We start from the raw sequence: 13,842 nt of genomic DNA, 5'->3' as shown, positions 1-13,842 counted from the left end.
TAAAGCTTGCCACAAAGAACCGGCAAAACTAATGATTATGAATGTGTCAAAAATAGCAAGGAGACATTTAATTGTTTATTAATAAACTGGTGTTTTCTGTGTCACTGCAAAGATGAAGTTGACGATGCGGACTCACCATGAACGCCAGAGAGAAATGCACATTTCATATGGATTACATAATCAGAGAGTAGCCTATTTCTTTTCATTTTTAATAGTTTCGTTTAAAAGTAGACATTTCAAGCTTTCTGTAATATATAGCCTATATTTCTCAAACCTGTGATGCACAAGCTAAGTTTCGGCGCCCTCCAGTTCACGTGCAATGCAAGTGATTGTGCCGGCGCCTTATTACATTGTCTGCTATATTTTTGCTTCTTATTTATTAAATACAGGCAATTGGTTGATAAAACATTGATCAAAATTAAGATACAATTTATACAAAATGAAAATCTTTTAAAAAGAGTCTTTCTAAAAAAATAAAGTCAATGAAGTGGTCAAAATCATGTCTTACCCACTCCATGTCTCCAGACATATTGCGCATCTCATGATGTATCATGTCTTTCTAATGCTGCATGCTCACTTTCATAATCAACATTGATTAAATTAAAAAATAACATTAGCCTATAATATTTAAACATAAATATGAAACTAAATATGTTTTCTTTAATGGCTACAACACGAATACAGTACAGAGAAATTTCATGTCTTGTCGTCAGCCACAACATAATGACGTCACATATTTTCCGACCCAGCACTCAGCCCCCCTCGCATGAAACAGCTTCCAGCACGCCTGACAATATATACCCCATACAATGGTAGAAATATGTCAACTGGAATCTTGCTACCTCCTTTTGTCCCTCCAAAGAACACTTTATATTGTATTGTATTGTATTGTATTGTATTGAAAAGTTTGGGATCAGTACAATTTTTTTTTTTTTTTTAATTAAAGAAAATATACTTTTATTCAGCAAGGTCATGTTAAATTGATCAAAAGTGACAGCAAAGACTCTTCCATTTCAAATAAATGCTGTTCTTTTGAACTTTTTATTCAACAAAGAATCCTAAAAAATGTATCATGGTTTCCAGAAAAATATGAAGCAGCACAGTTTCAACATTAATAATAATAATAAGAAATGTTTCTTGAGCATCAAATCATCATATTAGAATGATTTCTGAAGGATCACTGATAAAATGATGCTGAAAATTCAGCTTTGATCACAGGAATAAATTACATTTTAATATATATTAAGATAGGAAACATTTAACACTATTAGTGTTTTTACTGTATTTTTTTGCCAAATAAATGCAGCCTTGGTAAGCGTAAGAAGCTTCTTTCAAAAAATATAAAAAAAAACCTTACCAAACCCAAAGTTTTGAATAGTAGCGTATATGGTTATTGTATGGTGACATAAAATTACTCATAAATGATAAGATAATTGGCCATAAATTACACTCCTGTAATGTGATTGTTTAAAGTACAAACTGCCCACCTCTACGCAGCGGTAAGAGTTTATTTTCCAGGATATCCCGGGCGTCTGTACCCTCATCCATTAGATCCAGTTTAGTAATCACACCAATGGTGCGCACTCCTGTTGAAATACAAACAAAAATACATTAACAACTTGTGTTCTGTCCAAAGGGTTCCCACTCTATTGACCAATGAATTTCCATGACCTTTCCTACTTGATCAGGATTACTTAAAAAAAAACATCTAAATTCAAGTTGATTCACTAGAGCATTTGAGATTCACTAAAAAGAACCAACTAAAAAGAATGATCGGCTCATAAAGTGGAAATCACTATGGTTTCTAAGCTACAGGTTTTCAGTGACTATGTGAACTCTATCTATCCACCTCCTCTCGTTCTTTTATCTCTCCAGCAATCCTCACCTTGAGGGTCCACCTCTTTAGCCACCTTGAGGGCATCCGAGTTTGCCAAGTCAGTGTTGGCCGGGGTGACGGCGAGGATCAGGCAGCTTTCCCTAGTGATGAACTGCAAGATCATGTCTCGAATCTGGTGCTCAATGTCTACCGGCTGGTCGCCCACCGCAACCTTGGTCATACCGGGCAAATCAATGAGAGTCAGATTCAATACTGTTGAAGGGAGAGAGAGAGACGAGTGACATTTTAACATTGTCTGCCGAGATTACGAGTGTGGACTGAGGAAAGCAGTGGTATTAAGAGTCTTTTGTTGTATTACCGTGTGGAGAGTACACTCTGAGGTTGATGGGAATAGGAGAGATGCCCTTATTGGATCCTGTAATCCTGTCGGTTTCTGCTTCAATTTCCTGACGAACTTCGTCAAAGTCCACAAACTTCCTCCCTTTGCAGTGCAAGAACTCGGCATATTCTACAAGACAGAGAGATGGAGAGTGTGGTTAAGGGTGAAAGGGAGATGGGCAGACGGCATTTCAGCATCAAGGCAAACAAGACATGAAAACCATATAGTGGTATTTTCACCTAAAGCCTAAACACTGTCACTGCCATAAAATGTAAGCATTTCACACCAGGGTTATTATATAGCCAGCTAAAACTAAAACCATAAAAACAACCATTTATTATGTTATTATGTATAAAAAACCCACACATTTTATTTCAGCTAGTTGCCACTAGATGTACTAAAATAGCTAAAAAAAAAAAAAAAAAGTATGTTGAAAAAAAAAAAAAAACGTTAATAGTAATAAAAGATAATCTCGATACTGCAATAACACTATTCCACACTAATATACAGAAGAGATTTTACGAAACATACTAATTTCCAAAAGGTCTGTATGATTTAGTTCACACAACAAAACACCTATTGCAATTATTTTAGCAAATATTTCAACTGCAATTAATTATACTGATTTAAAGGGATAGGTCACCAAAAAATACTTACTAAAAAAAAAAAAAAAAAAAAAAAAATACAGATATTGTTATGCTAAAATGCTAAAAAAAAAATAAAAAAAAGAATAAAACATTAGGCAAGCATGTCTGAGCTTCCGTTTACTATATTTGATGTGCGATCAATATATGGATAAAAGTAAATCTGTTTATGATATAAAGTGATTGTGTCTCATCAGAAGAATTTTAGTTGCATGGGCTTTTAATGTAGGGACAAAAATAACACAAGAATAGGGATGTCACTAACCATTATTTTTATAAACGAGTAAATGGTCGATTATTTTGACGATTAATCGAATAATCGAATAAAAGACCTAAAGACCTAAGCCTATACATAATAACAACGAGGTAATAATATTTGATTCAAATAAAGCATCAAAAGCAACTAATCATATGGTTTTACAGAACAATGTTAAAATGCATAATATACATAATAAAAACGATCATCTTATGTACAGTTTTATAACAAATGCCTGCAGAGGACGCCTACGGTCTGGTGTTGTTACACTTTACAGCAAATCAAATCTTTGTTTAAAGGGACAATGTGTAGTTTTTTTAGGTATTTTATTATCTAAAATCAATATTTTTATTCATAAATATGTCCTCAATGGTGTACAAATACCTCTGCCAATGATCTGACTTATCCTCGTAAATGAAGAATTTATTATCTTTATATACATGGGACAGGGTAGGTCCACGGAGGCTTCCATGTAGTTCCGCCATCTTGAAAAACTATAATAGCAGAGAGGGACAAAAAGTACTAGGCCAACGCGTTTCCACAACGCGTTTTCGTTCAGAGCTAGCGTCACGTGACTGAAGCAGAGCAGTGAGAGGCGCTTGTCACTGCCCCGGCAAGTTTAAAAGGCTGCACTGTACGGTTAGTCACAGGATAAGGAGTCCTCGTCGTCGAAAAAGTCCAAAGTAGACCGTAAAAACGAAACGTGACCGGAGATTACAAAAAACAAGGGTTAATGTTGGGATAGCTTTTTCCAGGTGGAAAGAGCTAATGCAGGAGAAAGCTTTCAAAAGAGACGCTGAAGTTGCCTGCTTTCTTCTCGACAGGTAAGTCAATGTTACGGTCTTAATTACAAGCTTTTTTTCATTGCTTGGTTGTGTACTTTATTATATAGACAGACAGTAGAACTTGATGAAGTGCTATTAAAAGACATCCTGTCATAGCTTTATGGTACGTAACGGCTACCGTAGATGCAACACGCATTTGAAAAAGCGAGGCACTGGAGAGCAATAGTCGTTTGAATGCAAAATACAATTTCACCACTAGATGGGAGAAATTCCTACACATTGTCCCTTTAATATTGGCCAAATGATATTTAATTAAAATGTTTACTTAATCTTTAATATTTGGCAACTTATTTACGATAGAAATGCTCCAGCTACTGTTTATTTCAAACTTTGTTTATTATGCAAACTTAGAGCGAGGGATGCACCGCTTCCGGCATTTTGCCGGTTACTCGATACGAGTATATTGCAATCGAGGAATTATTTTAAATCGAGTACTCGCATTTAATCGAGGAATTGTGACAGTCCTACAAGAGAATATTAAAAATATCCACATTTATAAAAATCGCAAATTATGGCTGGAACTAACGATTATTATTTTTAATCGATTAATCTGTTGATTATTTTTTTCAGATTATCTATCCATAGAGGTAACCATAGCAACAGTATCAATAAAATAAATCCAATCGAGCCGTGAGCTCATCCATTAGATATTTTAAATAACCAACAACAGCGTCAAATGCTTTGTAACAGGTTGCAGAGAGCACGTTTGAGCCGTGAACCAGACAAAATAGTATTAATTCAAAATGGAACTGGTTCTCTGCTTCTTAATTCCCAATCATGTGAATGATGCACAGATATTATGCATTTAGAAGCAGACAACAGCAGTTCAGCTTTGCTATGTTCCCCTTTACGGTCGATTACACTGATTTGGAAGATAATTTGTTCTGTAATGTCTTTCTGTCTGAATTAATTCTCCATCTGCACTTCCATGTTCTCGCTACATTACATTACCTCATACTGGAAGCAATATAAATGATAATTGCTTGTAAAGTGGCTGAGAGATGTAAATGTTACAAGGGGAAGTTTCACAGGAGAACTGCCTTGTGTATGAAATCGGAATAAGATCACATTATTAGTTAAAGATTAACCGCGTCATTATTGTGTCACTAGCAACAGGAACGGTAATAAACAACAGTTTTTTTATTATTGTTTTCAAACTAGAATGTGATAAAGCATGTTTATGCATAACATGGAATGTCATGGAACTTTTCAAAATTTGGATGCAAACTTTTGGTGCGTTTTGGCCGTTCATTTACATGACAGCAACGTTTTAGGGGCCAGAAAACGGCTTTCAAACGGCATTTCACTATTTCATTTGATAAAAAACCATAGTAAAATTCACACAGCAACTCATAGGCCTTCATAACAGCCTGCCAAAATAAAAGTTCGGTTTAACTTGAAGAAACGATGACAGAAATGTATTACTATTGTAAAGTCGAATGCACTGTAATTATACAGTTTATTAAAACTTTATTTTTAAAAGATTTTTAGCCCATGTTTTAATGTTGTGCAGCCCTTTGCTTGCCAAAAAATAAAAGGAATTGTTTTCATTTCGTTTGATTACATTTTATAAGATAAACTAAATTGCTAACGTTTTATGCATGCATTTGATTACCAGAGTTTTCAATAATAAATTCGTATTATATCATAAAACACAGATTTGGGGGGAAACAATTAAAGTGGATTTCATAGGGCCCTTGATGCGTCATTTGATGTGACACATTTGTCACACTAAATATTCTGGGCATGGTGTATGAACAAGCATGAAAGCATGTGGTTTCAATCAACCACATACATATTACGTACCTGAGAAGGCTTTGTTCAGTTGTGCTCATTAACACACTCACCAGCTTTGTTGTTAACTAGCTGCAGAATGAGAGGCCTGCGGGTGACGATGCCTGAGCCTCGGGGAAGGAAATCCCTGTAAAAAAACGAGAGAAGGAGAAAGTGAGTATGGATGAATGAGAAGCAAACACTCCAGAGTCCCGAGTTTGATCAAATTATTCATGAGAGAGGAGCCAATGTTTAGGGGCAACCTCTTTGCATTCATATCAGAACACACACAGTACCAAGACGCTATCACGGTCCCTTGTAGCAATGAATATTAAAACATGGTGGCACCTTTTGAAGGCCCACAATAATTCCTAAGAGGCTGCAATGCTTTTACAAATGAATGGCCACAGCCGTATCTTGCAGCTAAAGCAGGATACATTTAATAACACTGTGGCGTATTATAAACACCTTCTGAGATCAAACTGTGAGCCGACAGCAGTTTCAGCCCTTTACATCCACAGATTTAACAAAGCACAGAGAACAGAACAGGTACGGGAACAGAACAGGAAAAATGAGCCAGGCATTCAATCAGTCCACAATCAGAAATGCAAGTATGACACACACAACCAAATTGTGAACACACAGCCCTGTTGCACACGCATATAGTGTGTGTTCGTGTTACTGTGGTGGTTACAGCCTCCAGTACTCAAGGGGGCGACAGAGTTACCTTCAGATGTTGCTAGCTATAAACAAAAAAGTAGCATGTTATTACTGAGGCATTAAAGTGACCAGATACATCAGCACAAAAGTATAGGCTATAAGTGCCACAATAACAAGAATAGCAATGTACGCTAGGAAATTTACAAGATTATTTACAATTAAAATGCAATAATTTAAAGTCCCTCTGATGTGCAATAGAACATATTTTGACAGCCAATTAGCCTAATACAGTAATGTTACTAGGTCCCCAACCCGGCATCAATCCCGGGTCGAGTTTGCGTTCATACAGAAGGCACTCTGGCAATTTCCCGGGTTCAAATCGCTGTGTGAAAGGGGCTTCAGAGGCCCACGCGGAAGAAAATGAAGAGTTGAATAAAGTCGTTATTTTTGTTTGTTTTTGCGCACAAAAAGTATTCTCGTTGCTTGATAAACTTATGGTTGAGCCACTGTAGTCACTTGCACTATTTTAATGATGTCTTTACTAACTTTTCTGGACCGGCAGAATGAAATTACATAGAAGCCTATGAAGTAGTGAGCCAGCTCTCAGATTTCATCCAAAATATCTTAATTTGTGTTCTGAAGATGAACGAAGGTCTTACAGGGTTGGAACAACATGAGGGTGAGTAACTACTGACATAATTTTCATTTTTGGTCGAACTAACCCTTTAACTAACGCATATACAACTACTTAAAGGGATAGTTCACATAAAAAGAAAAATTCTGTCATAATTTATTCACTCTAATGTTGTTCCAAACCAGTATGACTTTCTTAGAAGAGAACAACAAAATTCTTCAAAATATCTTTTTAGAAGAAAGAAAGTCAGAAACAAAAGAAAGTTTGGAACATGATTTGTTGTGGGGTGCATGATGACTGAATTTTATTTTTGGATGAACCAACTCCTGCGCTATAAACAGGTCTGTTACTGTTTAAAAAAAAAAAAAAAAAAACATTTTCTAGAAACTACTCAAACTGTCGATCTACCATGATAGCAGCTGACCTGAAATATAAATTTGAACGTAAAATAATTTGTTTATACAATGAACATTTGCATTCATTTACTTGCGTCCGATATGTTTCAGGCCTTTGGGACACTATAAAAACCCATGATGAAATGCCAATGAGTGTCTTTTTTCCACATGGGAAGCTTTGATGGCATCCCACATGCTGTGGGTGTGTTGAAAGCGTGTCTGCGGGTTCGAGAATCGTCCAATCACAGCCTGTCTTAATGAGTAAGCCTGTCTCTCCATGAGTTCCTGCTCTACATCTGGTCCTGATCAAAGCCAGTGCAGTGAGCTGTGAATCCAGCAGCCATTTCCCCGAAAACACCGGCCCACCTAACGCACAATGCAGCAGAGCCCGAGGAGAAAGACAAACCATGCTTGAAAAACACACACAGACAGTAACAATAAAAGAAGGGTCATACACAAAGAGATGATGAAACAAAACGGGGCTTTTAAGGACTGCCCAATGGCTCGGGGCCAGCGAGAAAGACGCTGAGGTCCCAGCTGTCACTGGAATTGTCAGTGGCCAGACTTCTGCGTTGCCATGAAAGTTTATCATTTCCAAATGTTTAAGTCTTGCCGGCTTAAAGGTGCAGTAAGCGATTTCTGAAAAACGCTGTTGATATTTGAAATCACCAAAGCAAACACACCCCATCTTGATAGCTCCGCCCCCAAATTCACAAACATGCTATACAGCACAGGCACCTCCCCCCTCATGAGTGGACACGCTCCTTACTGCTGATTGGCTACAAGTGTGTTTTGGTGCTCGACTGATTAACTTTTCTCAGAAATCACTTACTGCACCTTTAAAGGTGAAGTATATCATTTCTGCAACACTAGTGGCACCTAGGAGAATTACAAAAATAAGGCATATTTTCAAACAATCTTGCAAATGCCCCTTTCACGCCTCCCTCAACTCAAACATCACAACAGCTCTTACTGGTGCTTGTCAAGGCATGTCTCAACATGTGTTTTCAATAAAATGTTCAACATATTAGGAATACTTTTAGCTGTGTTGTTATGTGTCATGAGTGAGTAATTGAGTAGACTTACACTTGGTCTACAGCGAACGCGAGTGCCTCTCTTATAAAAAACCTATCCAATGTATCTGCACCGGGGCACATTTTTTGACATGACGTGCCACAACTGTTTGAGGCGGTCTACACTGGACAAATCAAAGCAAAAATTCTAAACTACATTTGTCTTTCTGAACGGGTGCATGATGATGCTATATGGTACTGAAGCGTTCATTGTAGCGCGAAGCATTGCAACACCCTGTTCGCTTAGTCCCGTTTAATCTCTGAATGTCTAAATGCAGCAAATTGTGGCTTGCACTTATGTAACAGAAGCTGAATGTCATTTTCCATGTAAAACTTCATGGTCAAACTCCGGCTAAACACGTTCTGGCTCCGCCTACTTTGGCCACGCCCCAAACTCTTGCTATAGGTTGAGCTGGAAAGAGATACGTACACAGTTGGATATGTTATAAAGTCACCCTGTGGTGAAAATCAAGCTTTTAATGTTGTTTATATGTCTATGTGGTGTTTTTAATATGCTTTAAGACAAACCATGTACAAATTCATAAGTCAACACCATTGCTGAGTATTTTCTCTTTAAAACTGCAGTGAACCAAAGACAGTCTTCAAACACGGTTTGAAATCGCTGGTGTTTCTGATGTCACAAACTACCTTGTAACCAATCAGGTCAACGTGTGATCATCAACGAGTGGATCTCTGAGCTGGTGTGAGTGAGTGGAGGCGGGGCTAATTTGAATATTCACAGAACCGCGTATACTAGAGTAACATTCAAGGTATTTTAAGGCATGAAGAATTTTTTTCAAGGAAAAAACTTTTACATAAATATGTCATTTTGGTGATCAAAGATGAGTTTTAAGGGATACAATTATTGACTACAGGGGGACTTTAAGTGAACGTAAACACTTGGGAACTTAATAGTTTGAACCTTATATTAGTTAGGCTAGTAATTTTTAGCGTAGTATCAAAATCTGAATCATAATAAGCTAATTTATTACATTACAAGGTTACATGGGTGAAAAAAACCCAGCAAAAACAATAACATTTTGTTGATTTGCGGTGGGGCCAGTGAAAATTTCCATAGAGTTGAGCCCTGCAAAAGTAAGCAAGAGCTTTCAAGTGTGGCCTATGATGAAGACAGCCCGTTTGGCTGCATGAGGCACGTGGCTGTACGACAACGACCAATGCCTGGAGGGGGAGAAGGGCGAACGAAAACAGGCCATAGAGAGCTGTGTGCTGGCATAACCCCGCATCCATGGCTCTCGATTTACACCCACTCTGCCAGCAAAGTCAAACACCTACACACACCCACACACACTCATTAAAAAAGATGCCCAGTAAATACCCCCATGCGCAACGGACCGAGGCGCTTCGCAAATAAGAATAAATACCCATATGGTAGGAATATGAGCGCTCCGGAAGACTCATTGCTTCGTTTCTCACTTATTTCCAGAGCAAACAGGCAGGTGGGCTGCCGTCCATTATTCATGGGCTTTAAAAGATAGAGGAGGCAGAGCAGATTGTGTATCATTTCATCCATTATGCATGCACAAACGCAGAGCGGCGCAGAGAGAGTGGAAAGAGACCGGGAGGGACAGACAGGACTCGTCTCACTTCAGATACACCCAGCGTGAGTCTCCGTCCACCAGCTAATCGCCTGCTCTCATTATACAAAATATGAGCGAGCACAGAACAGAACAGAACAGCTCAGAAGAGTTCACTCATTATAGAGAGGATGAGTCATGGAAAACTGCATTTTTCTTGCTTGTTTGAAATATGAGCGCGTAGACCCGTCAAGAATGGATCTCGTTCAGCCCAAAATCAAAGGGAAAGAAATGAGAAATAATGAAGCCTATTTTTTTGGGCCATTCAGGTTTTTTAGACTAGCCTAACATTTAAAGGTGCTGTAATAATATTTTTTTTTTTGGAATAGCAGGTATGAAATGTCCCTGACACCTGACAGATATCACTGAAAACAGATGTGCTGAATAATCACATCTGTCTAAAAACAAAAAAAAACAGAAAAGTTATCCCTCACTTTTTTAGCCAATCAGAAAACTCTAGAAATTGTGGCGGTGGTGCTTTACAGGGGATGGATTTAAAGATGTACCTTTTTTGAGAGCGTTTTAACAGTGTTAGTCTATAGAACGGTAAAGCACAGCATGCTATGGAAGCTTGTTTCCACCACAGAATCTCGCAATTCCACCACAGAATCTCGCAATTCGGACTTTTTTCTCAGAAAAACGTCTGACTTTATAACACGCAATTGTGAGGTTATATCTAGCAATTCTAGCTTTATAACACGCAATTGTGAGTTTATATCTCACAATTCTGACTTTATAACAGGCAATTGCGAGATAAAAAGTCACAATTATCTTTTAAAATGTTTTATTCTGTGGCGGAAACGAGCTTCCATAGCATGCTATTAGCATGTTAGTGAAAATATTCTCCTAGAAGTTGTCTCTGAAATCATTGCCTATAAAACATTATCAGTAAAAATATTACAGATTAAAAAAATAACTATATACACTACTATTCAAAAAAAATTCTTAAAGGATTAAGTCTCTTATGCACTCCAATCGTTTATTTGAAAATATATAGTAAAAACAGTAATATTGTGAAATAGTTTTTACAATTTAAAATATTTATTTCTATGTTAAAATACCGTAAAATGTAATTCATTCCTGTGATCAAAACATCATTACTCCAGTCTTCAGTGTCACATGATCCTTCAGAAATCATTCTAATATGATGATTTGATGCCCAAGAAACATTTCTTATTATTATCAATGTTGAAAACTTTTTTTGTTGTTGTGGAAAGTGAGATACATTTTTCAGGAATCTTTGATGATTAAAACATAACAGCGTTTATGTGTGTGTGTTTACTATGCATGGGTATATAAAACTGCTCATTGGGAAATTAGGCATACATCACAAAATGTTTGTCAAATTACAGGCTGGTGAATTACAGTAAATTAAATAATATTTGATGCAGTCAATTTTTCCCTATAGTGACTTTCTATTTTAAAGTGCTACAGAGAAAGTCAAACATCTCCGACAGCATTATAAAAAGAACAGACGAGGAAAAGAAAAGAAAACATCAAGTTATTATTGCATAATATTACTGCATAATATTGTAAATTAAATATTGTTTATCACAACAAACTGTGGTAGTTTGGCCAATATGTTGACTCATGTTAAACAATCTGTTAAAGGAGTGACAAAGTTTTTAAGTTATATTTTTGGGCAATTTCTTGCCTTTATTTGAGAGGATACGAGGAAGTCGAACTCGGGTCGGCTGATGCGCTGTATTTGCTGGAGCGCTGCCCATGAGGATACGGCTCTGAGTATACTGGATATTTTTATTAGAACATATTTTTGATAGAATATTTTGATACCTTGACCTAACCATGGTAATGAGGAGCCATTCATAGCCATTCATGGTTATGATCTTATTACTACAAATGCTACAGTTAAACTAGGAGCTATGTTAAAATATTCATAAGAGTGAGCACACAGTGGAATCAAGGGCTTTAGAGCTGGACCTCCATGAATAATGGACCAAACTATCATTTTCCCCCTGTATATGCTCTCTAATTGTTCAGAACAAATCTGGCCTTGTTTGCCTTTATGTATTCCAAGAGATGACTTAAATCATTAAAAGCCTGATGAAAGGGAAGCTAAGAAGATATATCTGTGAGAGAATAGGAAACACAATGTAAGCTGCAGTCAGAATATTTTAACGACCTTTATACATATGCCAAGTTTGACTTCCCAAATTACAAAGTATGGTAATCGTGATTTCGATTCAAACACCCATGCAATCTTATTCCTAAATGACAATGATACGGCTATGTCTTTGACAAAATCATACCTTTCTGTCTTACAATAATTAAAATTATCACAGAAGTACTGGGATAAAAGTTTACAGTTCGGATATAAACCCTGATGTCTACAGTAGCGATCAAAATAGAGCAAACTCCTTTTCGAAAATGTAACTTGGAGCTTCAAATAACGGTTGTATTGATTACAATGTCACACCAGTAGGTGGCGACAAGTGACTGGTCAATTTTTTTATTAATCACCGAATCATTCACTCAAGAGATTCATTCAAAAAAATACTGATTCATCCAGTAATGAACAAGTGAAGTCTTTATGAGCGAGTCATTGAATCAATCATTCAAATTGATTTTTAAAAAATAATTAATTCAAATTAAACATTTTTAAATAGACTGCAGCAATTAATATTTTGTCAAAACTTTAGTAGCCTAAATTATATGTTATTTTATTTAGTTGTCTGTTATCATGGGAAAATTGTGAAAAAAATGTATTCTCAATTTATCAAGAATCGTGCAGCAATAGCTGCAACTAAAGCCGCCTTTCCACTGCAAACGATATTCGCATTGTCGCATTTCGCCCCCTAGCGGCAGTCGCACGAAACTTTGAAACTGGTCGTGAAGCAACCGTTACCTCGGCTTATTCCCCATGGTAAAATGAATGTATTCACACAAAACAAATGACCCTCAATACATCTGAAATAAAAACAGTAGATTTTATAGAGCTAATCAACATAAATATTGATTTAATAATTCTAAAATAATTATCTCTGACATAATTATTTATAACCGCCATTTTACAGAAATAGTGTTTACGGAATAACGTTAAAGTGTTGAAGTGTTAAGTGTTAAAGTGTTAAAGTGTACTAATCTCCATTGGAATGAATGATTTCCGGTCCAACGGCTGCCGTTTGTCGTGTGCTTAAAGGTGCTATAAGCGATCTCACGCGTTTTTAGGCCAAAACATTTTTTTTCACAGCCAATAACCGACAAGAATGATGTGGGGGTGGGGTTCGGGGGTTAGTGCGCGGATGAGGAGGAGGGAGGGTCTAGCTAGCCTCCGTTTTGTTTGATAATAATTCAAACATCAACAAGAGGTTACGCCAACCGAGATCGCTTACAGCACCTTTAATGATTATTTTGAAAAGTGATACTTTAATTAATCGGATAAAAATTCCACATCCTAACCAATGTTGTCCTCAAATTGAAGGCTATGAAAATAAATATAGTGAATATCTATGCAAGCTATGCTATACATTATGTGCAAAAACACACTATTCACTCAACAGAATATAATTATGAAAAAAAGAAGATACTTTGAAGAATGCTGATGAAGAGGTTTTTTTATGTTCCACAGAAGAAAGAAAGTTATACAGGTTTGAATGGAATGACATGAATCCTGGGAATTCAAGGAACCAGGAAAGCCAATCCAACCCAATTTGAATGATCTACACATATTCAGTGTTTTCATCATGATTCTGAAGTTTCTGTACACAGAGATCAGCCAATCAAAACA

At 36.8% G+C, this 13,842-nt stretch overlaps 1 protein-coding gene across 7 annotated transcripts in view; it reads right to left on the bottom strand.

Annotated features, from left to right (window-relative positions):
- Window positions 1–13,842, bottom strand: part of dnm2a (dynamin 2a) — a 53,396-nt gene that overhangs the window by 24,746 nt on the left and 14,808 nt on the right. For all 7 annotated transcript variants that reach the window (XM_084131266.1, XM_084131269.1, XM_084131265.1 and 4 more), the window contains exons 2-5: window positions 5,809–5,882; window positions 2,196–2,345; window positions 1,886–2,089; window positions 1,488–1,586 (exon numbers count right to left, since the gene is read on the bottom strand). In XM_084131266.1, coding sequence (XP_083987392.1) covers window positions 1,488–1,586; window positions 1,886–2,089; window positions 2,196–2,345; window positions 5,809–5,882 — 527 coding nt within the window. The remainder of the gene's footprint in view (window positions 1–1,487; window positions 1,587–1,885; window positions 2,090–2,195; window positions 2,346–5,808; window positions 5,883–13,842) is intronic.

The sequence above is a fragment of the Abramis brama genome (assembly GCF_963993115.1).
Source record: "Abramis brama genome assembly, chromosome: 1".
Classification (NCBI taxonomy): Eukaryota; Metazoa; Chordata; class Actinopteri; order Cypriniformes; family Leuciscidae; genus Abramis; species Abramis brama.
Note: the sequence above shows the minus strand (reverse complement) of the source record. Positions and strands in the feature narration are given on the sequence as shown.